We start from the raw sequence: 24,814 nt of genomic DNA, 5'->3' as shown, positions 1-24,814 counted from the left end.
CCGCCGTCCTCTCTGGCCCCATCAGAAGTCTCCTCTATGGTAGACGAGTGGAAAGGTTCGGAGCGTTCTAGAAAAGCACAAGCACCGCCCAGTAATGGATCTCTGCGGCTGAGGGGAGCAGTGCGCGCTCTAGTGTATCGGGGACAAGTGAGGTGAGCGCGCTCCGGGGGCCTCGGGCTGGTTCGGAAGTGTGGTGGGCCCTGCAGCGGAGGGAGGAGAGGTGACTCGTGGTGACGGGTGAGTGTCGCTGTGTGCACACACGTGGGCTCTTGTTATTGTTCCGCCAGTTCTCTGCTGTCACAGTAAACAGAAGCGTGATAGAGTGAGCACCGCCGTGTCCCCGCTTCACCCTGCCGGGGGAGACGTGGGCAGTGCAGGTAGAGGAGGGTGACCACCTGTAGAGGCTTCTTCACATCGGACATGGAGGAGCAGGCTGACAGATCGGGTTGTCACCTCATCCCTACACCCTGGTCACATCGGGTGCGACTTGGCATGCCCTGCGACTTGCAAATCGTATGACCAGTCGTACCCTGTTGTCTGATCCCTGGATCACACCACCGCGATTTCACCACCGCGATTTGGGAATTGTAATCGTACCTGAAATCGAATCTAATGAATGTGAATGTCTTAAGCCCCCGGTCACATCGGATGTGATTTGCATGCCAGGCGATTTGCAAATCGTATGCCAAATCGCACCATATTAGAGCGGTCATATCGGTGCGGTTCTGACTTGGTCGGAGCCTCACCAATTTCAAAAGTAGTACATGCACTACTTTTGTTGCGACTTGCATAGACAATTGTGTCAGATGTCTTGCACATCCCAAGGAAATCGGCAGGTCACCTGATTCTGAAATCGTGCGACTTCACTGTAAGCCCCGGTCACACTGCCGCAATTTCAGGTGCGATTTGGGAATTGAAATCGGATCTAGTACATGTGAGTGTCTTAACATGCACAATTTGCTGCACGGCAATTTCAAAAGTAGTTCTTGTATTACTTTTTCTGCAGTTTGTTGCAATTTCACATAGACTACAATAGAAATCGCACTGCAAAACGCAAGAAATCGTTGAGAAATCTTCAGAAAACACGGCAAACAAAATGTGCGCAGTTTGTTGCAATTTCACATACATAGATTACAATAGAAATCACACTGCAAAACGCCATGGAAAATGCAAGAAATCGCTGGAAAATCTTCACAAGCTGCAAACAACTCTTCAGAAAATGCAAACAAAATACGCAAATTTAAATCGCATCCAGTGTGAACCAAGCCTAGAGCGGACACATCGGTGCGGTTCCGACTTGGTCGGAGCCATACCAGTTTCTAAAGTAGTACATGCACTACTTTTGTTGCCATTTGCATAGACATCTGTATCGGATGTCTTGCAAGCCGCAACTGAGATTGGCAGGTCACCCGATTTTGAAATCGTGCAACTTCACTGTAAGTCACGCGTTTTCAAAATCGACTTTGATGTGACTTGGTGCCTTATCTGCATTCAGTTACTCCAGAACCTGCGTAATTAATGTGTGTTCGGTTTTAAGGGGATGAGGTGGCAACCCTACCGGCCGAAGATCTGTATCGGACAATGTGTCCATTCATAGATGGATGAGGAAAGGGGGGAACCTTCATATACACCATAACATGACAACCTACCTAATAATGAGTAGGTCCCACTTATACCACCCAAACATTCCCAACCCATCTAGACATGGACTCCACTGGACGTCTGAAGGTGTGGTATCTGGCACCAAGCCGTTGGTAGCCAATCCTTTAAGGCTAGGCGTACACTAACCCACATGCTGAGGCTTGGTGCGATACCTGCAACCACAGCAAACTCTGTACTCCTGCGCTTTGGGATGGACTTGGCTAGGGTTATGGTACCACCACAGATATCCTGGAAAATGCACTCCTTGCTGCCCTCAACAGACCAGGGTAGTCCAATGTCACTGGATACAAAGAAAACAAACAGAGGGTGCACTGGCCTAGTGCATTATTGTAAAAAATGTATTGGAAGGATAAAAAGTAAGTATCATACAATAGGCAAACAGGTCAAAGGCACATCACACTAAACAGCGGTGTCCAATCCACATTGCATATAAGTCCAAAAAAATGGAACCCTTGACTTCCAGGAGGCTAACGCATTTCAAGGTCTCTTCCTCAGAGCCACAGCACATTGTGTTTTTCTTGCGAGACATAGGGGGGTGCCGTTCATTCTGAATGGCAACCCACACATCTCATCACCCAGCGCGAATGCAGATGTGAGAACTGCACGGTCAAAATGATCCTGCGGTTTCCGTGCACATGCGTTTTGGAAAAGATGCATGCACCTTTTTCCCTGCCTCAAATGCAGGCACAGCAACCCATTCAAATGAATGCGCTGCCTTGCCTGCACTAATGTGAACCAGGGGTTAGTCCTGTATGTTCCAGGAGGGGCCTTCATGGATTGGACTTGGTTTTTCTAGCACATCCCACAGATGCTCAAATGGATTGAGATCCTGATAATTTGGAGGCCAAGTTAATACTTCAAACTCATTTTGTGTTCCTCCAACCATTCGTGAAGCATTTTTGCAGTGTGGCAGGGTTAATTATCCTACTGAAAGAGGCCCTGGGGGAATACCGTTTCCATGAAGGGGTATACTTGGTCAGCAACAATGTTTAGGTAGGTGGTACATGTTGGGTAGCATCCACATGAATGGCAGGACCAAGATTACCTAGCAGAACATTGTCCAAAGGATCACGCTGCCTCCACTGGTTTGCCTTCTTCCTATAGTGCAGTGGCCTCCAAACTGCGGCCCTTTGCTTGCCTTTATCTGGCCCTTGAGGCTTTATTCCTGCCACTGACAACAGCAATGGGGCATAATTCCAACCACTGACACCAACAATGGGGCACTATTCCTTTCACACCAATGATGGGGCATAATTCCTTCCACTGGCAACTAAAATGGGACACTATTCCACCCAGTGACACCCACTTTTTCTACCCCAATACTAAAGATTGGGCATTGTTTACTCCCACTGGGCACAATTCGGCCCCCCTAAAGTGAAGGACAGTAAACTAGCCCTTTAGACATTTTGGAGACCCCTGCTATAGTGCATTCTGGGTGCCTTCTCTTCCCATGTGCACCCAGCCATCCACATGATTCATCAGACCAGGCTACCTTCTTACATTGTTCCGTGGTCCAGTTCTGATTTTCACAAGCCCCCTGTGGACATGGGTCAGCATGGACCCCCCCTGACCAATCTGCAGCTATACTATACACAGTGTGTTCTGGCACCTTTCTATAGGAACCATCAACTTTTTCAGCAATTTGAGCTACAATAGCTCTTCTGTTGGATGGGACTACGCTGGTTAGCCTTCGCTCCCACATGCATCATTGAGCTGTGGCTGCCCATAGCCTTGTTGCTGGTTCACTGATTTTCCTTCCTTGGACCTTTTTTGCTAGGTCCTGATCACTGCAGACTAGGAACATCCTACTAGAGCTGCAGTTTTGGAGTTTGACCCAGTCGTCTAGCCATTACAGTTTGGTCCTTGTCAAAGTCACTCAAATCCTTATGCTTGCCCATTTTTTTTCTGCTTTCAACACATCAGCTTCAGGGACAACATGTTCACAGGCTTCCTGATATATCCCGTCCACTTTCAGATGGTGTTGTAGCAAGATAATCAACGTTATTCGAGCCCCATACACCCAGGCTGAGTATTGAGCGGTATTGGCCATTGAAACCAGTCGACATTTGGCCCGTGTATACGGCAGTCAGTCTGACAAAAGCTGGCCAAACTTCTGTCAAAAGGGCATGTCCGAAAAAGGTCTGCTGATTGGCATCCGAGCATTGCTCTCAGCCAATGGCCGAGAGTGCTGACCGGTGTGTTCTGCTCTGTTCAGGGCGTCCCCCTGTCAGAACACAATAGCTCAGTGACAAGATCGCTGTACTAACATCGGATAATACAAGATGTCCTGCTGAACTCTTCATTTTTTTTTTTCGTTCCGCCCACTGGGTTAAACGAATAAAAAACTGAAAGTGCATACCAGACATCACTTTATCTGCCAGTGGTCATAATGTTATGGCAGATTGGTGTACACTCCTGCAATGAGGAGCACATCTTTGTGAGTTAGGAGTGCCCACATTTCCCTGGAGGCAGCGTTGGGGCGCGGTGACATTACTGGCAGGAAGTGGGTGAGAGCCAAGGATGTGTCAGTTGTTGTTTTAACACAGAGAAGCTGGCGTCTTGTATCGGGGTGGGGCGTGTCAGTAAAGCGTACCTTGAATTTTCATGTAAGGTTTGCTTTAGGCTCACTACACACTATAATTTTTGTACAATATCCTTTTAGATCTTCCAACAAGCATGTAGTCCAAGGGCTGTTGGTTAGATACAGACTGATTGGATAGTTTAGGTAGGTGATTACGTTACAAAGTTTTGGTGAACGTAAAGTGGATTGTATGGTCAGATTGTAGTGTGTGTCTTAAGAAGATATCCAAAGTGTGCATGTTTTTGTCAATGCAGGGGGAGGGCATCTGTTTTCTTTTTTTGACTGATCTTTAAACCTTATATTTGGAATAGATTTTGTTTATAACACTTTTTTTTTTTCTCTCCCAGAGGAAAGTTGGAATGGCTGCCATTAACAGAGCTTTTAGTTCAATACCATTGTACAGAATGGAGTACCATCAGCCAGACCCATTTCTTCAGAGGACCAATGCATCAGGGATTGTCAATTCTCCTTTTCTTGATACACCTGGCAATGAACATAACCAAATGAACAGTATTCCCATTGGTACTGGCCTCGGCAATAATGGTTCATGCTTCAATATGTATAGCCCTTTTCTTGCAAACCCTGTTACTGGAGGAGAAATTATGGGCACGTTTTTGGGAAATGCATTGCCTGTGCAGAATGCTGGGATGACCCATGTTATAGCTCAGACTTGTACTGGGTAAGTTTAAAGTGTATGTAAAAAATGATCTTCTCTTATGTGTTCTTTTGGTCTATTGAATATATGATTGAAAGCATTTTGTTATATTTGTTTAATAAAACAAAATGCCTGAGCTGTTCTGTACATACTTCCTTTGTTATTTCAAGGGCTCCTTCCAGTTATTATCTTGAACTACAAAGTAATTACTCTGTTGTGAGCAAGGGGAAGGATTCAGTAGTTTGGCAAAAGACAGTTGGGTGGGGCTGACACCATTTCTTGTGATTTCAGCCCAGTAAAAAGCATTGATTGAGTCAACTGAAGAAAATTTGGGATGTGAGCTATTGCTGGAAAATTAGCACGTATTCTACACTGCTCAAAAAAAATTTAAAGGAACGCTTTTTCTATTTCAATGGTTTTTATTAAATTTTTTAAACAGTATAAACAGAGGCAGTAAAACACGCCCACGCAGGGGCTATCAATTGCACAGATAAACAAAATGCCAAATAAAAAAAAAGGGGAAAAACAATGCTCTAATGCCAACAGGGCAAAAGGTACGCCCACGCAGGGGCTATCAAAGGCACATAAGTTACAAAACATTAATGTAACTGATTATAACAACTAAATGCAGCTGTCCTAGTCACACCAAAAACAGAGAGAGAGAGAAAAAGGAGAAAAAAAAAAAAAAAAAAAAGGGGGGGGGGGCAAAGAGCAGGGATTCAAGAGCGCCAACACCGAACGCCATTACATCCCCAGACTAGCCGGGGAGAGTGAGGGAAGGGCATATTGCAACCACGGCTCCCATATTTTCAAAAATTTACGTTGGGAGTCATTGCGGATACTCGACATCTGTTCGTTGAGCATCATAGTGGTCATACGATCCCGCACCCCCTGAAGAGGGACAAACGGACTCCTCCAGGCCTGAGCAATTGTTCTAGTGGCGGATAAAAACAGATAGGAAGCCAACTTCTGCTGGTGAGCCAAGAGGCCCGGTATGGGGCAATGAAGCAAAGCATACCGAACATCCCGGCGTATGGAGAGATGGAACAAAGTGAAAAGGAGGCCAAATACACGAGACCAAAAACGAAACAGTCTCGGGCATGACCACCAGATATGCAATACATCACCACGATGACCACAACCCCGAAAACATCGATCACTACAGGCAGGGTTAGCCCGGGCCAACCGAGCCGGAACCCAGTACCAACGAAACAAAACCTTATAGGCTGCCTCCAGTGTGGTCGTATTAAATGAGCATTTAGCTATGAGTGACCAGGCCTTATTCCAGTCCTCCGGATCCACAGCCACTCCCAGGTCGCGCTCCCACTGAACAACATATGAAAGAGAAGTATGCGATGAGCGTCTGTTCAGAGCTGCATAAAGAAGGGATATAAGGCCCGGAGCGCCCGGACGCTGTTGGCAAAGTTGTTCAAAGGCAGATTTCTGGTACGGGAACGCAGAAGTACCCCGCAGCGAGAGCAGCCAGTGTCGCAATTGAAGATATCGAAAAAATTCCGCTGGGAGGATATTCCGGGATTCCCGAAGAGAGTCCCAGGTGGGAAAGGACCGAAAAATCAAAAAGTGTCGCACTTGCGAAAAACCATTAGTCACCCACCAAGAAAACGCCCCTGGGTGATCCAAACCCGGCGGGAAAAGAGGGTTGTTAATAATAGGTAGCAAAGGCAGAAAAGGTGACATCAGACCACCAGAAAGGAACGCTTTTTAATCAGAGTATAGCATCAAGTCAATTAAACTCCTGGGATATTGATGTGGTCAGTTAAGTAGCAGAGGGGATTGTTAATCAGTGGAGGTCACTGACCATTTTTTCCCTACTCATCTTTTCTGGCTGTTTTTCACTAGTTGTGCATTTGTCTAGAATCAGTGTCACTACTGGTAGCATGTGGCGATACCTGGACCCTACAGAGGTTGCAGAGGCAGGCCAACTCCTCCAGGACTGGCACATCAATACGTGCCATTGCTAAATGCCAGAGCCCTACAAAATGACTTCCAGCAGGCCACTGGTGTGAATGCCTCTTACCAAACAATCAGAAACAGACTTCATGAGGTTGTGGCCCGAGGGCTCACTGCCTGGCACCATAGAGCTCAATTGGCATTTGCCATTGAACACCAGAATTGGCAGGATTGCCACTGGTGCCCTGTGCTTTTCAGATGAGAGCAGGTTCATCCTGAGCACATGTGACAGACGTGAAAGGGTCTGGAGAAGCCATGGAGAACATTATGCTGCCTGAAACATCGTCCAGCATGACTGTTTTGGTGGTGGGTCAGTGATGGCCTGAGGAGGCATGTCCATGGAGGGACACACAGACCTCTACAGGCTAGACAATGGCACCCTGACTGCCATTATGAAACGAGATGAAATCCTTGGACCCATTGTAAGACCCTACGCTGGGGCAGTAGGTCCTGGGTTTCTCCCAGTGCACTACAATGCCCGGCCTTATGTGGCAAGAGTACGCACGCAGTTCTTGGAGGATGAAAGAATTGATACCATTGAATGACCCCCAAGCTCGCCTGACCTAAATCCAATAGAACACCTCTGGGATATCATGTTTCCGTTCATCCGACACTGTCAGGTTGCACCTCAGACTGTCCAGGAGCTCAGTGTTGCCCTGATCCAGATCTGGGAGGAAATACCCCAGGAAACCATCTGTTGTCTCATTAGTCGCATGCCCTGACGTTGTCAGGCATGCAGACAAGGATGTGGGGGCCATACAAACTACTGAGTACCATTATGAGTTGCTGCAATGAAATTTCAGCAAAATGGACTAGCCTGCTGCATTATGTTTTCACTTTGATTTTCTTGGTGTCTTTGAATTCAGTCCTCTGTAGGTTGATCATTGTTAATTTTCCATCAAACGATGGGGCATCCTTACATTCCTAACACATTACCCAGTCCATATGAATATAGATATCCAGCATGATATTTTTCCCCGTTTTGAGATCTGATGTGTTTTCAAAGTGTTCCTTTCATTTTTTTATTTTTTTTTTTGAGAAGTGTATATTTGCAGGGTCTCCAAAGGGATAATACATGTGGAATGTGCATGTATTGCAGAGGTTTACTGAGTAAAAAGATATCAAAACATTTTTGACTGGATTTTTCTTTCTAAACCTAAAGAAAATGTATGCAAAAACACTATACCTGACAATTAGCTACACACTAATTTGCCTTTGCTTTGCAGTGCTATTTTGTGTTTTCTGATAGTGTTTTTTTATTTACTTTTTAGGCCTAGTAGCCGAATAAGGAAAAAGCATAGGCGAGATCAAGATGTCTTTGAGTAAGTAACAGTTTAGTGTTCTTAAACTTTAATTCTAAAAACACATATCTTGTGCAGAACACAAGGCCTTTGCAGCCCCCCCCCCCCTTCTTTTTTTTTTTTTTGCTTTTGTTATGTTAGGTCAGCATTCGTAGGTGATCTTGCCAGAAATATAGTTCATACCCACCATGCTGCACTGAGAGCTATGTAGCTTATGGGTGTGGTAGTGCAAAACTTGACTCATGTAGGATCCTCAAAATTTGTGTCCTTTTTAAGATTGTGCAGGTGGGTCAGGAGTGCCAAGCATAAGTAAAATCTTAAAGTCCAACTGGTTGAACAGTCATGATCACTTGTAGTGTGTGACCTTTTAATGCGTTTTTGGAAATCATGGCTCTCTCCTGTCATTGTTGGAGGGCTAAAGAAAACAAAGGGGCAGGGTCACCCAGTGACATTATCCATTGACCCCACCCCTTAGTTTCCTTTAGCTTCGGGAAAGTGACAGCTCATACGCTGAGCTATAGTGAAGGGGAAAGAAAAGCTGGCAATTACATTTAAAAACCGGCACTGACATATAGTGACAGCCAGTGAGGGAGCCTCTCTATATACACTGCTCCCTCACTGTATACACTGCTTCTCTCCTGCCCCCTCCTTGCACACACTGCCCAACCCCACAAACACAGATGTTTTGGTTCGGTTTTCGGCCACGTTCATTCTAAATTTTCGGTATGGGTTTCTGCACCAGAATTTTCATTTCAGTGCACCATTACTTTTTATAGGGTTAGCTCAATAATCATTATGAATACAAATATATAATGGAAATTCTACTATGAAAAGTGATCTCAATAGTGCATAAATAGCGAGTATCCCTCTGAAAGTGATTGTTCCGGAGTTTACCTTTTACAATCACTTCATTCTTCACTTCACTACCATTTCATGTGGGGTCTCCTGTTGCTTCTACTGAATGTATTAATCAGGTATACACTATGGGAAGCATTATTTGAACTTTATTACATGTATGATACTGCTACTGAGCATGGAATGAGATCAGGAGGTGAGCCATTACCCTTTGTACCACGGTGCAGGGGAGCATCTTGCTTGACATTAAAGCTGTTTGTGACTTCTTGTGTGGAGGTCACATATGCTCTGGTAAGCCTCAGAGTACTGTTTGTGGAGGATACATGTTGAGAGTGGAATTATCAAGATATCCTGCTTATACAGAGGACTATTGGGGTTCACTTTTCAGAGGACCTTTTATGTTATTGAATACTGATTTTATATTTATAGTGGTCACTGAGCTGGCTCTTTAGAGCGTTTGGTTTCATCCTTCAGAGGAATATTCGTTATTTATTCACTTCTGAGCTCAATGTTCAGAGTGTCATTTTACCTTTCAGAGGTACCTTTTTGTTTTTCATATCTCCATTATATATTGTATTTGTATTCATGGTTATTAAGCTATCTATTTAAAGTACTGGTTCACCCTTCTGAGAAATATGAGCCATAATATTTACTATTGAAAGAGCTCTTCAGAGTGTCATTTCACTTTTCAGAGGTGTGGGGTTTTTTCTGTTCTTCGTCACTTAAGCAAATATTGGTAGATTGTATAGTGTACCCTATACCTTGGTGCTGGCTGCTTTAACTGTTTTAGTTTTCTTTTTTTGTGCAGCAAATTAAATTTTCTTTCTAATGGAAACAATGAAACTGTCCTAATTTGCACACTCGTTCTGAGTTGGTGATGATATTGAAGCCAATAGTTTGCTTAACATAAAGATTACCTGAGGGTGTCGGCAATGGAAGCCTCTAGATTTCTCTGACAGGTTTATTTTAAACATAGCAGGCATGAGAATATTTGTAAATACAATGGGCTTTGTTTGTTTTACTTATATTTTTTTTTATTCTAGCTGTCCATTGAAAAGAAGGAAGCTCTGTGCACCTCCTGTTCATGAAGGATGTCAAACTCCAACCACTTATACCAGAGATGAATTACAGTCCTGCTGGAGACCTAGCCATTCACAAGACATGCAAGAAGCTGTAGCTCCATTGCTTTGTGTACCATCATCTGAGATGCAGGCAACCCTCACTGAGGGTATGGATGAAACCACAGTAGAATCTCAGTCTGATACTGCTCTTAGAAGAATTAGGGATATTGAAAGCAGGTAAAATTTATATAGTTTATGACATCTAAAGTTTGTCTTTTTTGAAGAGCAAATAATTATATATTGTCTTAGATGTGGTGGCAACATTAGAGAGAGGCCCTTTCTTTTTCAAATCCGTCATTAGGAGATTCCCCTTTTGAGGAAGAGAAGTCCTTGATCTGGAACAAAAAAAACAAAATTGGATGTGACCTTCTCGCAGATTTCCAGGCGCACAGATTTGGCTTTCGAGGATATGGGCATCCTAAAGGATGCATTGGATAAGAGGGTAGACTCTTGCCTTTAAAAAGGCTTGGGATTTTTCCCTGACCCACCTCAAACCAGCAATGGCTTCCACAATGGTGGCTAGAAACCTAGAGTGCTGGTTAGAGCAGCTGAGGGAACGTGGAAGCAGGGACCTCTAGAGGAGAGCTTTTGGAGTCTTTCCTTGTCCTTTTTAAAAGCTGTAAGATATATGGCAGACACATCAGCAGAGTCCATCAGGATGTTGGCCAGGTCCTCTGCCTTGGTAACTCAGCCAGGAGAGCCATCTGGCTCAAAACCTGGTCAGGGGACTAGGCATCCTAGATCAAGTTATGTGGGATCTCCTTTTCTGGAGACTTGTTGTTTTGGGCCAGATCTGGAGACTGTTTTTGGATAGGACAGCAGATAAGAAGAAAGCTTTCACGTCAAAAAAGAAGAAACAGCCAGTCAGGAAAAATGTTAATTCTTTTTTACAGACCCAGAGAGATAAAGAACAAGGCCAGAGAAGAAGTTTGAGTTTTCAGAAAAACGGGGAAAGGGGGAGTCTTCAGACCCCCGGAGTGGCCTGCCAAGAGGCAATGACAATTCTCTTCCCTGGGAGGAAGACTACGGTCTTTATTCCCACAGTGGAAAGAGGCAACAGCAAGTGCCTTTGTCAAGAAAATCATTGTCCAAGGGTACAGCCTAGAGTTCTCCAGGACCAACCAGATTTTTTTTTTTTTTTTTTTTTTTTTAACCAATCTCCCAAGGGATCAAGAGATGGCTTTAGAAATAATGTTCCTTTTGAAGGAACAGATGCAGCAGAAAGTAATTACCTGGGTTCCAAAGGAACAAACAGGTTGGGGGTTATACTCGCACATTTTTCTAGTCGAGAATCCCTCGGGGAAGTTCTGACTCTAAAGATACTAAACAAGTTCATTCGGTACAAGCACTTCAGGATAGACACAGTTTTTTCAGTGAGGAAGCTACTATACCCGGGGTGCTTCATGGCGACCATCGATCTTCGAGATGCTTATCTTTGCATTCTGATATCTCAACCTTCTCAAAGATTTCTCCACCTGGCTGTCCAATCTGAGTACATTCCATCTGACTCCTGCAATTCAAGGCACTACCATTTTGGCCTGTCATCTTCATCCAAGGTTGTTCACCAAGGTGATGGCGGACGCTCTGGAGTCGCTCAGGCTAAGGGGGATTTCGGTTGTGCCATATTTAGATGACCTGCTCCTGTTTGCAGAATCCAGGGCTCAGGTGTTGTCAAATCTGCAGGTAACTCATACTCATCTGGAAAATCTGGGATGGCTTTTGAACCTAGAGAAATCCAACTTGATCCCAGCCCAGAGTGTAAGATTTTGTTGCTATACCATAGACTCCGTACAACAGAAGATCTTCCTCCCGGAGGAGAAGATAGAAAAAGTTCAGGCTGCTCTGAGTCGGATTCAGTCCAATCTGTACGTGTCAGTTCTGATGGCCATGCTGGGGCTGCTTACACATGCTCCATTCTGGCTGTCCAGTGGGCCAGCTTTCATTTCTGCCCTCTCCAAAAATGGGCATACCAGGATCCCCTGGACAGACCTATAAAGATCCCTTCTAATGTAAAAAGAGCACTGCAGTGGCAAGATTCGACCAACCTGTCAAGGGGTCTGCCATGGTCCCTTTTTTTTTTTTTTTTTTTTTTTTTTTTACAAGTCAGTAAGGGGGCAAGCATGTTCAGGTCCTCTCAGACAATATAACAGCAGTGGCCTACATTTCAAGACTGGGCACAAGAAGCAGGGGGCTGCCGGAGTTAGCACTGGAGATCCTGTCTTGGGCGGAACAGAATTTAGCTACCTTTTCGGCTGTGCACTAAAGGTCTCTCAGAATCAACTGGCGGACTTTCTGAGCAGGAGAAAGGTAGTAGAGTCCGAGTGGAGCCTGAATCAGGAAGTTTTCCAGTTAATCACAGAAGCTTGGGAAGTTCCTCAGGTTGAACTGTTTGCGAGTCACCAGTATTTTCCCTACACAGGGAAGATCAGGCAGTAGGCTTGGACGTGCTAGCTTATCCTTAGAATTACCTGTTGTCCTACGCGTTCCCTCCCTTTCAGCTCATTCTTCTGGTACTTTGAAAATTCAAGCAAGAGGCAACAAATCTAAAAGGCCTTGGTTCTCGACCCTACTGAATCTTTCCTCCAAGCCCAAACTCGCTCCCAAAATATCAGCATGGTTCTTCAAGATCTAAGAAGAAAAGGGCTGTCAGGTAAGCTTATTTCCACCCTACTTTCAAGTAGGAAAGAGGTAACCAAAGCAATATATCTGAAGGGGTGGAAGCAGTATAAATTTCTGGTGTTTGGACAAGAGTTTCCCGAAGATCGTGTCCATCTTGGAATTTCTCCATGAAAGAATGGTTAGTGACCTTAAGTACCCTTAAATCTCAAGTGGCAGCATTATCCGTGTTCCTGGACAGAACTGCTAATTCAGAATTTTTTTTTTTTTTCTGTAAGTCCTTGGCCAGGGCTAGGCTGGCTTCAATTATATTTTTTTTTAAATGGGACTTGTCTTTAGTTTTACAGGGCCTCATGAAGAAACCGTTTGAGTCCCTAGTAGAGGCATCGATATGAGATTTAGTTTTACAAACCATTTTCTTGGTGGCATTCACTTCAGCTTGACGGATAAGTGAGATCCAGGCGCTGTTGATTTCTGAACCCTTTTTAGTTATTTTTTGGGACCGGGTGATCCTTAGAACGGACCCTGGGTTTCTTCCAAAGTTTCTTCTACCTTTCATTGTACTCAGGAAATCCTATTCCCTACTTTTTGCACAGCTCCAGCCAATCCGGGAGAGGAAGTGTTCCATACTTTGGATGTGAGTAGATGTCTCTTGCAATTTTTGGAGGTCTCGAAAGAGTTCAAGAAGTCAAAACACCCTGTTTGTACTCTACTCAGGAAGTTGCAAAGGGGAGAGAGCCTTCAAAAGTACTTTGGGTAGATGGCTCAGGCAAGCCATCAAGGAAGCTTATGGAGCAATAGGCAAGGACTCTCCAGTAGGTATTGCAGCACACTCTACAAGGTTAGAGGTGGCCTCCTGGGCTGAGAGGGCTGGTGCATCTCCAGAACAGATTTGCAAGGCAGCTACATGGTCCAGCTTTTCCACGTCATTATAGGGTGGACTTGGCGACTGCTGACCAGTCTTTCGGCAGGAAGGTCCTGCAAGCAGTAGTCCCACCCTAGGGTAAGTTACTCAGTTATCGTCTCCAGGTGCTGTCCTGAAAGGCAATTGAGGGGGAAAACCTTCGTGAGACTTACCGGTGATGGTATTTCTAAGAGCCTTTCAGGACAGCAGCGGCTACTCCCCTCTATTTTTCTTATGATCACTATGTCCAGTGATTCTGTTGTTGGCATGGTGTTCTTATTTTTTCCAGCATGTCATGGGCTACTCGGCAATAACTGAGGGCATGGTGGAGGACTTTTTAAATCTGCAGTGTTTCCTGTGATTGTGGGTGGAGCTGCGCTCTCTCCAGGTGCTGTCCTGAAAGGCTCTTAGAAATACTGTCGCCAGTAACTATTGCCTACATCCACTTTTTAGGCATTAAAGCAGAGCTCCATCCAAAAGGGGAAATTCCACTTTAAGGACTCAATCCCTACTCCTTGTTAAGGATTGGCATATTTTTCGGGGAGCAGGTACCTGATATTTGACTGGTACCCACTCCCAGTTCCGCTCCAGCCACCTAGGCAATCAGAAGTGGAAGTTATATCCTCCCCACCCACAGTCTTCTGAGACACATAACTTGTCCCAGAAGACTGTGGGATAATTCACAATGCGCAGCGGGAACCAGCTAGATTTTGAGGTACTGGTGAGTGGCTGTTAAGTCGGCAGCTACAGTTTTTGTAGCCTCTGCCTTTTTTTTTTTTTTTTTTTTTTCTCCTCTACTGGAGACTGGAGCTCCACTTTCACAAATTATTAGCAGTGTGCCTATTCTATGAACAGATGGTTTATGGCGTTGCACAATATCTTCTCATTCTCCACAGTAACCAGTGTTTCCAAGGCCAACTTGAGAGTATAATGCACTTAAGGTATAATGTTATCTACAGTATTGAGCTCTGGTTCTAAAAAAAAAAAAAAAGTTGCATGTCACTGAGCTGAGTAAGTAGTACACTGGAAAACAGCATTCTTACAATTATTTGGTGTTTCTAATCTTTAGTGACATGGATTGTGAAATTTTAAAAACCCTTTTTCAAAGTATCACTGCAGTTTTTTTTTCTGTTTTAGGCTAGTCATTGAAGAGGAGGAGGATGGTGAAGAAGAAGAAAATAAAAATGACCATTTACCAACACTTGTAATGTCTGATGTACTCGTAGAAAGCTTGAAAAAAGGCTTGGATGAATCACTGACCAGGAAGATTGTAGATTCCATGTGAGTCTTTTGATATATATTTTTAGTTAAATCTTATGAATCTCACTATGGAGCACATTCAGATGGGCAATGTGTACATGTTTGTGACCGCTGCATGATGGTGAGGTCACAGTATCGTCTGGGGAAGGGGAGGGAGGTGCAGATATCTTGTGCAGCGTGTTAAATGTGTGAAGGTACTTCCCTTTTTGAGTGACGTTTTCATCTCTTTTACCAAGATTGTGTTCAGATTTTGTTGTAAATGTTTCAGGTACATAAACCTAGAGTGTATAAATGGCCATAATGTTTTTCTTGCTGTGTTTGTCCCGTTGAGTAGATTTCCATTAATGTCTTGTCCTGTAAATGCAACAATAAGAAAATATTTCCAAAGTAGGAAATAAAATAAAAAAAAAAAGTCCCCATTTCTTCTTGCTCTCCTGATCATGCCAAATTTATTTTATATTGCTTCCTGTCTATGTGACAATTTGTCATCAGGACAGAAAGCGGGGTTAATCTCTCTGGCAGGGACATTGCAGTAAAAACTTGACAGCCTATTGTCTCTCCACTAAAAACAAAAAAGGCTTGCCTTTACATACACTTTAAAGGATCCAGATATCACAGATTGTATTCTGACAACCATATATACATGTAGAAGTATTTTGTTTAACCACCTCCCGCCCGCCATATAGTAAAATGACGGACGCAAGGTGGTTCTCTCGTTCTGGGAGGACGTCATATGACGTCCTCCCATTCTTACCGCGCATGCGCGGCTCAGGGAGCGTGCGGCGATCGGCGGTGCGCTGTGTCCCGTGGACACAGCGGATCACCGATCACGGAAAGAGCCGAAGATGTCGGCTCGGTCATGTGATCAGCTGTGTCCAGTCACAGCTGATCACATGTAAACAGGGAAATGCCAGTTATCGGCATTTCTCTCCTCTCGAGCTGTCATGCTGTGCCATGATGATCAGTGTAGCCCCAGCAGTGCCACCTGTCAGTGCTCATCAGTGCCTCGTGCAAGTGCCCATCAATGCCACATATCAGTGCCCATCTGAGCTGCCTTTCAGTGCTGCCTATCAGTGCCAGCCATAAGTGTACATCAGTGCAGCTTATCATTCCCCTTCACTGCAGCCTCATTAGTGCATATCAGTGAAGGAGAAAAATCATTTACAAAATTTTATAACAAAAACTAAAACTTCTTTTTTTTTTTTTTCATAATGTTCAGTGGTTTTTGATTTGTTTAAGAAAAAATAAAAAACCCAGAGGTGATTAAACACCACCAAAATAAAACTGTCACAAAAAAATGATAAAAATTTCATATGGGTACAATGTTGCATGTCTGCGCAATTGTCATTCAAAGTGTGACAGCGCTGAAAGCTGGAAATTGACCTGGGCAGGAAGGGGGTATAAGTGCCCTGTAGGCTAGTGGTTAAACATTCCTTTTTTGTCTCTTTTCTGTCTTTCACATGCTTTTATTTATATTCATTTTTATGCTGGTCAAACTATTAAGCAAAAGTGCCACTTCCAGGGCTTAGGACAAATTGTAGTATTTAATTTTTAACTCCAGATAGCTGTAGGAATCCAGTGTACCTTGCTATACTGGTCCTTTCACTGTTCTCTACTTAGAATTGTTTTTATGCTTTAAGTACTTCAGGACCATTAAGCCTGGTTCATACCTATGCGTTTTGGAACTCACAGAAATGCATGCTTCCTCAAAATACAGTCAATCCAAGCAGCCTGTTCACATCTATGTGCTGGGTTGGTAAGAATGAGGCATGTCATATTTTCTGCACATTTTCAGGAACTATGATGCCCAGTAGAATAGTAACACTTAAAAACACACAAAAGCAGACATGGATAGATCTGAACCCAAGCTAAATGTACATGCGGATACATCCTAAACAAAAAAACATAGCTTCTAGAATGTATCTTCTATGTCCTGCTCTGCAGCTGCTATTACTGACAGTTACCAGCTGTCAAAATGGAGCTACTGAAATGTAGCCCCTACTGTGTAAAATGACTGCAGGTGTCATTTTGTGACAAAGTATATACAGTGTATCAATGCATTGTTACAATTTCATTAATTTGTAGATCATGGGTGTGACCTTTTTGACCTGCATATAAAATCAGTTAAAGTGGAGTTCCACTCACTCTGTAACAAAAAAAATGAAAGTCAGCAGGTACAAAAACTGTAGCTGCTGACTTTAAAAAAAAAAAACAGTCACTCACCTATCCCGCGGTGTCCTCACCACAGCCTGTTTCACCAGCTGTCTGGTGTTCCAGGCGCTGGCATCGTCAGTGTGGGCACCCGGCTGTGACAGGTTGCGACTTCACAGCCGAGTGCCCACTGCGCATGCACGAGTAGCGCTGCAGTTCCTGAATGGCCCCGTAGTCTTCTGGGACTGGTCACGTGTCCCAGAAGACTATGAGGGAGGGTAGGAGGACAACTTCCACTTCCAATCGCCTAGGAGATCGCAGCAGAAGTGGGAGCAAGTACCTGTCAATTGCGGGTGCCCACTCCCCAAAGGTGCCAATCCTTAATGGGGAGCGGGCGACCAGTCTTAAAAGTAACCTTTCAGAACCAGAAAAATAAGTGTTTCATATGTATCCTTATTTAACCCCTTATTCCTTTAACCCTGATCAGCCCTGCACTAAATGTCTTCCTTCTCATAGCTGCTACTTTTCTGCTGATTGATTTTTTTTATTTTTTATTTCAGTTCATTTTAATTGTATTCATTTTTTCAGTACAAACAATTAAATGCACTTTTAAATTTGCAAATAGCTTTATCTATACATTATGTCTGAGGCATCTTAAATGGAATATATTTGAAGAATAACATGTCTACTTTTTATTTACATTAAAACAAATTAACAAGTTCAGCTTTCATATTTTGTACACCCCCTATGGACCAGAACAGTTTTTTTTATTTTTCTGCCCATGGACATATTGATCTGGCAATAACCTTGTAATTAGCCACTTGATGTCCACTGGCCCATTAATAAATGTCCTGGAACTCAAGGGGTTAACACACGTTTACAGGTGCAGCAGCTATGAGATTGTTACCAATTTGTTCAGCTGCCTCCTGGCTTTCAAACAAGTGATCACTGTTATGAAACTACAAGACACCCACTACTAGAGTTGCCGCCTCATCCCCTTGAAACCGAACACATAAATTACACAGGTGCTGCGGCTTGTTAAGGTTGGTAACTAAACTTACTTAGTGCCTTATCTGCATTACATTAGCCTCAGAACCTGTATAATTAATGTGTTCGGTTTTAAAGGGATGAGGTGGCAACCCTATCTCCTACTCCTCTGGGAAGTGCAGGACCATAGTACATGCTCTCAGGATGGTGACCAGGAGCACACCAGGGAACATCAGATGTGCTCAGCTCTGAGCTTTTCTGGGTTCAGAGCTGTAAGAGTCGCTGCTGAAGTGGGTGGTGGGTAAACAGCCAATCATATACAATCCTGTATTTTATCAGCTGGGGTGAAGGGCAGAGGAGACCTTAGGAATCTAATAGACCCCAGATTTTTCTGTAAAGATAACCTGTGACTTGTCAATGCTATCACATAGGGGCTTGCTAGTCCTCTTGTGATTAAAAATAGTTAAATGAAAAATTGTTAGTTTAAATTTTATAATAAAATAAAAGTAATAAAATTAAACCTCTTTCTGTTACCCTGTGCACACACCCGAATGCCCATGAGCACGCACTTGTACATAAACAGCGATTACACCGCACAATTATTGCTGCAAATGTCACTGAGAACAATAATTCCAAGGTCATAATTTGCTGTTAGATCTATTTTGAGAAACTTCAAAGGCTTTTAAAGCATTGCCTATGGAGAATTGTGGGTACTGATTTTTTTTTTTTGCCTTTTTACAGGCGTGTGTGATTTTTAAGGCTCAACGTGTTTGGTGTCTTTACATGGCACAACCCCAACATTTGCATTCATTTTTTCTTGAAAATATATTTGTTAAACAATTGTGTAAATATAGTGTGACATGCAAAAAAAGAAATTGCATCTGGCAACATTTTTTATTTTGCAGGACCCCTGGTTTGGGAATTGTTAAAGTGGTTGTAAATGCTCAAGACTTTAGTGTGTGTGTTTTTTTTTTTTATTTTTTTTTTTTAATTTTTTTTTGTGCTGTAAACAAAGACAATTTTTTAGAAAAAAAAAACGTATATTTTTGACTTTTTGCTATAAAACATATCTAGTAAAAATTTTAAAAATCAAATTTCTTCATAAATCTAGGCCAAAATATATTCTGCTACATGTCTTTGCTAAAACAAAAAATCCCAATACATGTAAATTAATTGGTTTATGTGAAAGTTATAGCGTCGACAAATGATGGTGTGCATATATACTGGATTTTTTTTTTGTATTATAGTAATGGTGGCCATCATCAACTTGTAGCGGGACTGTGGTGGGCATTTTGAAACTGGGGGGGAGCTAAGTGCCAATGACACTAATAAAAAGCACTGACACTGTACTAATGACACTGGGCAGGAAGGGGGTAACATCTGAGGCGATCAAAGGGTTAACAGTGTGCTGTATGATTTACTAGGGAAACCTACTGCTGTGTATTTCTCTGCTGTGCCAAGACAGCAGCATGTTACTGCTGGCAGGAGGGAGACCTGTGCTGTTTACACACAGGCCTCTCCCCTGTCAGTGATACTTGGTGATCACCGGGTGCTGGCGGGGAATCTCCAGCTGAGACCCGGTGATCAACATCTGTAGCCGCCAAGGCTGACGTGGGTAGGGTGGCACGTGCGCACCCCCCTACCCGGAAATGCGAAATCACGTTTGTATATATGCTTGATTTTGCGTAGCCCTTCCGCCCTGTAACAATAGTTCTGCTATAGGTTGGTCAGAAAGCGGTTAATATTACTTTAAGCAATTTTCTAGTAACAAATGCAGATTTTAAAAGATGTACAGTGCATCCAGAAAGTATTCACAGCACTTAACTTTTGCTACATTTTGTTGTTACAGCCTTATTCCAAAGTGGATTAAATTTCATTTTTTCCCCTCAAAATTCTACAAACAATACTCCATAATGACAAACGTGAAAGAAGTTCATCTTGAAATCTTTGCAATTTATTAAAAATGAAAAAAAAACACATGTACATAAATATTCACAGCCTTTGCCATGGCACTCAAAATTGAGCTCTGGTGCATCCTTTTCCCACTGGTTATCCGTGAGATGTTTCCACAACTTGATTGGAGTCCACCTGTGGGAAATTCAGTGGATTGGACATGGTTAGGAAAGGCATAAACCTGTCTATATAAGGTCCCACAGTTAACAGTGCATGTCAGAGCACAAACCAAGCCATGAAGTCCAAGGAATTGTCCGTAGACCTCTGAGTCAGGATTGTATCAAGGCACAGATCTGGGAAAGGGTACAGAAAAATTTCTGCAGCATTGAAGGTACCAAGGAACACAGTGGCCTCCATCATCTGTAAATGGAAGAAGTTTAGAACCACCTAGAGCAGGCCGCCTGGCCAAAATGAGCGATCGAGGGAGAAGGGCTTTAGTCAGGAAGGTAACCAAGTACGCGATGATCACTCTGAAAGAGCTTGAGTGTTTCTCTGTGGAGAGAGGAGAACCTTCCAGAAGAACAACCATCTCTGCAGCACTCCACCAATCAGGCATGTATGGTAGAGTGGCCAGATGGAAGCCACTCCTCCGTAAAAGGCAAATGGCAGCCCGCCTGTAGTTTGCCAAAAGGCACCTGAGGGACTCTCGGACCATGAAAAGCAAAACTCTCTGGTCTGATGAAACAAAGATTGAACTCTTTGGCCTGAATGCCAAGTATCATGTCTGGAGGAAACCAGGCACCGCTCACCACCTGGCCAGTACAATCCATACAGTGAAGCATGGTGCTGGCAGCATTATGTTGTAGGGATGTTTTTCAGTGGCAGGAACTGGGAGACTAGTTAGGATCAAAGGAAAGATGAATGCAGCAATGTGAAAACCTGTTCCGGAGCACTCTGGACCTTAGACTGGTGCAACGGTTCAGATTTCAACAGCACAATGACCCTAAGCACATAGCCCACATAACAAAGGAGTGGCTACAGGCCAACTCTGTGAATGTCCTGGAGTGTCCAGCCAGAGCCCAGACTCGAACCTGATTGAACATCTCTGGAGAGATCTGAAAATTGGCTGTGCACCGACGCTCTCCATCCAACTTGATGGAGCTTGAGCGGTACTGCAAAGAAGAAGAGAAATTACCCAAAAATAGGTGTGCCAAGCTTGTAGCATCATACTCAAAATGACTTGAGGCTGCAATTGGTGCTAAAGGTGCTTCAACAAAGTAGTGAGCAAAGGCTGTGAATACTTATGTGCATGTAGATTTTCTTAATAAATTGCAAAGATTGCAAAACGAAATTCTTTTATGTTGTCATTATGTGGTATTGTTTGTAGAATGTTCAGGAAAAAATGTAATGTAATCCATTTTGGAATAAGGCTGTAACATAACAAAATGTGGCAAAAGTTAAGCATTGTGAATACTTTCTGGATTCACTGTAAAAGAACTAAAAAAAAAAAAACTTTTTATCTACAATAAAACTTTTTTTTTTTTCCCCCCCTATTGTTTGTCACATTTAAGATGAGGCGAACCGTCTATGAGCTATGTACTAAGAACATGTCTGTCTTACTACTGTTTAAATAAAAACTTGTGGAAATTTAATTATACTAAAATTATGATTCTGCTACAAAGCATTGTTTACAAAGGTTATTTCCAAATGAATTTAAGGAGCTTTTTTATTTATTTATTTTATTCTTTATTTCAATTGTTTTTATCCTTATAACGCACAACTGAGCTAACGCTTGTTAAAATGGATACACTCAATGTATGATATCTTTTAGGACACAATACTTGCTCTGAACCCAATTTCCAAAACTTTTTATTTAATTTAAATTCAAGCATATTCTCTCATATTTTGGTACTGTAATAAAGTATTTGTGTTGCAGGAATCGTCCGTCCATGGAGCTTGTCCTTTGGAAACCCCAACCAGAATTTCTTATTGATAAACTCCAAAGTTTTACCAGTAGTCATAAGGAAGAAGCGGAAGCATCCAAACAAGATACCCCTAAAACACCATTCCTCCGGCAAGTAGATCCACTGGAGGAAGACAAATCTAACATCTTGAATTTAGACTGTGATAATGACCCCTTGTGGGGCAGAGAAGAGGAGGAAATGGAACTTTGAAATTTTTTTTTTTTTTTTTTAATGGTAAGAAATTTGAGGAGTCTGGGTTTTTTTTTTAACATTGGCAGCTGGAAACTTTTGGACTGATGTGTCAAAACTGATTCTGTGGGGTAGTCCCTATTTTTTTTCGCTTTTATTTTTTTTTCCCTGGAAGTGTGAGGTTTTCCAAAGAACAAAGACTGAATGAAATGGAGAAATTCTTTGCTTATGTAGGCTGGGATTTCCAGCCTTTACTATATTGGCACCATTCTTAAACTGTGCTGTTTCACATGGGGATTTAGGGACTACTAGTTTAGTGTTTGCTAGCCAGCATTCTCCATATTCCAGAGTGGGAGCTTTCTGTTACTTGAGTTTATTGTAGCTTACTCTTTGAACTAACATGGTAAAACTGGTATGCTAAATTGAGACATTTTGCTTGAAGAAAAGGTTGTAGAATATGCTATGTAATTCTTTTGAAGCAGTTTTTGACTAGGCACTCAAGTTTTATTCTGTTGATCCTTTTTGTGCTAAGATTACAGACATTAAAGTTTATACATATGCTTAACAAACAGTAACTAAGCTTTAAAACAAGAAATTCCTGACCTTTCTAGCTGATTGTACTGTGTAACACATCCTCAAAGATCTCAAGTCTTCTGATGTCCAGTTTCAGTCAGTTTCTAACCGCTTAAAGTGGAACTTTAGGCTCCACAATGAAAATTGGCAGGCAGGATTTTTAATGCAGAAAAAACATGCTTTGTCTCTTCTGCATTAAAGTTTTATACCTGCCTGTCTGCTCCTTTTTTACAGTAAGCTGCACAAATTCGGCAATGCCAAAGCTGATGGAACGTCTGCCTATGCACAGGAGTGACATCTCTGCCTGGCCAATGACAGCAGCCTGCGTTCGACACACAGAAGCCATCCACCTGAAACCGGTGAGTTCCAGGAAGGCGTATTGCTGGATTCTATATGAGTATAGTTCGCTTTAAAGTGACACTAAACTCTACTAAAAAAAAAATTTATTTAAGTATGTATTGTTAATTTAAAAAAGTACTTTCTATTGCTTTTTTTTTTTTTCCTCCTGTGGACCGACTTTCTGTTATAAGGAGGCTACAGTTGTTTTCCGTGGTCCCACCTACTACTGTGCACATGACCGCAACTAATGAGCAATGACTATTTCAAGTGGAAGTAAGGGGAAAACGAGAGGTTTGGGAGCTCACAGGGAACGTTATAAGAAAAACACAATTTGATATAATGAAAAATAAATTGCAGGGTCATAAAGTAGTGGATGTGTATGAATTCTTTTTTGGAGAATAAAGATATTGTTTAGTGTCACTTTAAATCCTCTACCATATGTTTACATTAGAAGTCTGCTCAGAAGATCTGCCCTTCATAAAAAAGTAAAAGGGGGGGGGGAAATGACTTCGGGATGTCTATTGTGAATTTTTCCACAGTGCTTATAGCTACAGAGATGAAAGAGGGCTTGTTGTAGAGTCTTTTTATTGTGCTTATTCTGGGTACAGGTTCAATTTATTATGATGGGATATGTTGGATATTTCATTTAATGACTACATAAGATATAATATTTTTTTTTTTGTTTTTTTTTTATGCTGGCATGCATAATTATTAATGTAAATATGTTTTTTCACATTCTGCTCTCTGAACATAATGTTTTTTAATAAATTTCCTAAAACATTAATGGCATTTTGCTCTTAATTTCATCTGCAATGATACGTCTTTAATACCTGGAACACTGGGGCAGTAAAGCTGTAGGACATGGAAAAGCATACCACAAATAGGAAAAACAAGATAAAAGACCAGTTTGCCTTTTATCCTTGATTTAAAGAGGAGACTGAGATTTGAAAAAAAGAAACATACGCGACTAAATGGCTGTTCACCGTCAGCTCTAAGACTGAGTGATCACATGACCATTGACCGTTCATTGTTCAGTCTTCACTGAGCAGAGAACAGTGATTGTTAGGCACTGGCTCTCAGCTCTGCCCTTCCAGCGGTCACTGTGGAGGAAGTGGGAGTGGCTGGCTTAGGCTCTCAGTGGCTTGCTGAGAAGCTGAACCAGCTGCTGGTCAGGCATCGGGGGGGATCCTGACATTATTTTATTCTGGATTTATATAGTGCTGACAGTTTGTGTAGTGCTTTACAACATGAGGGCAGACAGTAGAGGTACAATACAGTTCAATACAGGGGGAATAAGAGGGGCCTGCTTGTTAGAGCTTAAAATCCAAAGACGGGGTGTCAAGAGATACAAAATGTAATAACTGTGGGGGATGAGCTGACGAAGAAAATAAAAGCACAGTTGTTAGGTTTTATTGTTGGGATCCATGCAGAGCCTTGGCCTGTTCCGTGATGTCAGCCGACAGCAGGCTATAGTCAGTAACTGTGTCCAGAAATAAGTATTAAACACATTAAATGTGCAGCCCTTTGGTACTGAATGAGGGGACATTGTATTTTGACAGTGGCAGCAGTTGATTGACTGCAGCCACTGATTGAGAAAATTTCTCTTTGATAGAATTTGATCAAATGATTGACTTTTGCTGAACAGGGATGGCCACACACTGTTCGAAAGTCTGCAGCTGGATGCATTTTGTAACCTGTCAGTGAACAATTTTCTGTTTGTGACACTGGCTCACAGTCTATCCTAGGGCTAAATTCACATTTCAGGAACCCTTGCTGTAGAAGTTTTATTTTA

The 24,814-nt window shown here is 42.6% G+C and overlaps 1 protein-coding gene across 2 annotated transcripts; it reads left to right on the top strand.

The window, feature by feature from the left end:
• On the top strand, nt 1–23,806 carry CCDC117 (coiled-coil domain containing 117). Of its 2 annotated transcripts, none has more exons than XM_089677413.1 (6): nt 1–152; nt 4,591–4,922; nt 8,141–8,191; nt 10,069–10,323; nt 14,804–14,947; nt 21,894–23,806. In XM_089677413.1, the coding sequence occupies exons 2-6, from the start codon at nt 4,603–4,605 to the stop codon at nt 22,129–22,131; spliced, it is 1,008 nt and encodes a 335-aa protein (XP_089533539.1). In that variant the 5' UTR covers nt 1–152; nt 4,591–4,602; the 3' UTR covers nt 22,132–23,806. The 2 variants fall into 2 exon arrangements, with proteins under 2 accessions (XP_089533539.1, XP_089533530.1); XM_089677404.1 differs by having other exon boundaries at nt 1–237.
• The last annotated feature ends 1,008 nt before the right edge of the window (nt 23,807–24,814 follow it).

The sequence above is a fragment of the Staurois parvus genome, unplaced genomic scaffold, assembly GCF_062004578.1.
Source record: "Staurois parvus isolate SC_StPar_1 unplaced genomic scaffold, SC_StPar_1.0 ptg000014l, whole genome shotgun sequence".
In the NCBI taxonomy this organism is placed as follows: domain Eukaryota; kingdom Metazoa; phylum Chordata; class Amphibia; order Anura; family Ranidae; genus Staurois; species Staurois parvus.
Note: the sequence above shows the minus strand (reverse complement) of the source record. Positions and strands in the feature narration are given on the sequence as shown.

What these genes read in the sequence shown, in the direction of transcription:
- CCDC117 (XM_089677413.1), top strand. Translation starts at nt 4,603, where the DNA reads ATGGCTGCCATTAACAGAGCTTTTAGTTCAATACCATTGTACAGAATG. An exon ending in ATAGCTCAGACTTGTACTGG is followed by an intron (nt 4,923 to 8,140) that starts GTAAGTTTAAAG and finishes TTTACTTTTTAG; the next exon opens with GCCTAGTAGCCGAATAAGGA. An exon ending in ATTAGGGATATTGAAAGCAG is followed by an intron (nt 10,324 to 14,803) that starts GTAAAATTTATA and finishes TTTCTGTTTTAG; the next exon opens with GCTAGTCATTGAAGAGGAGG.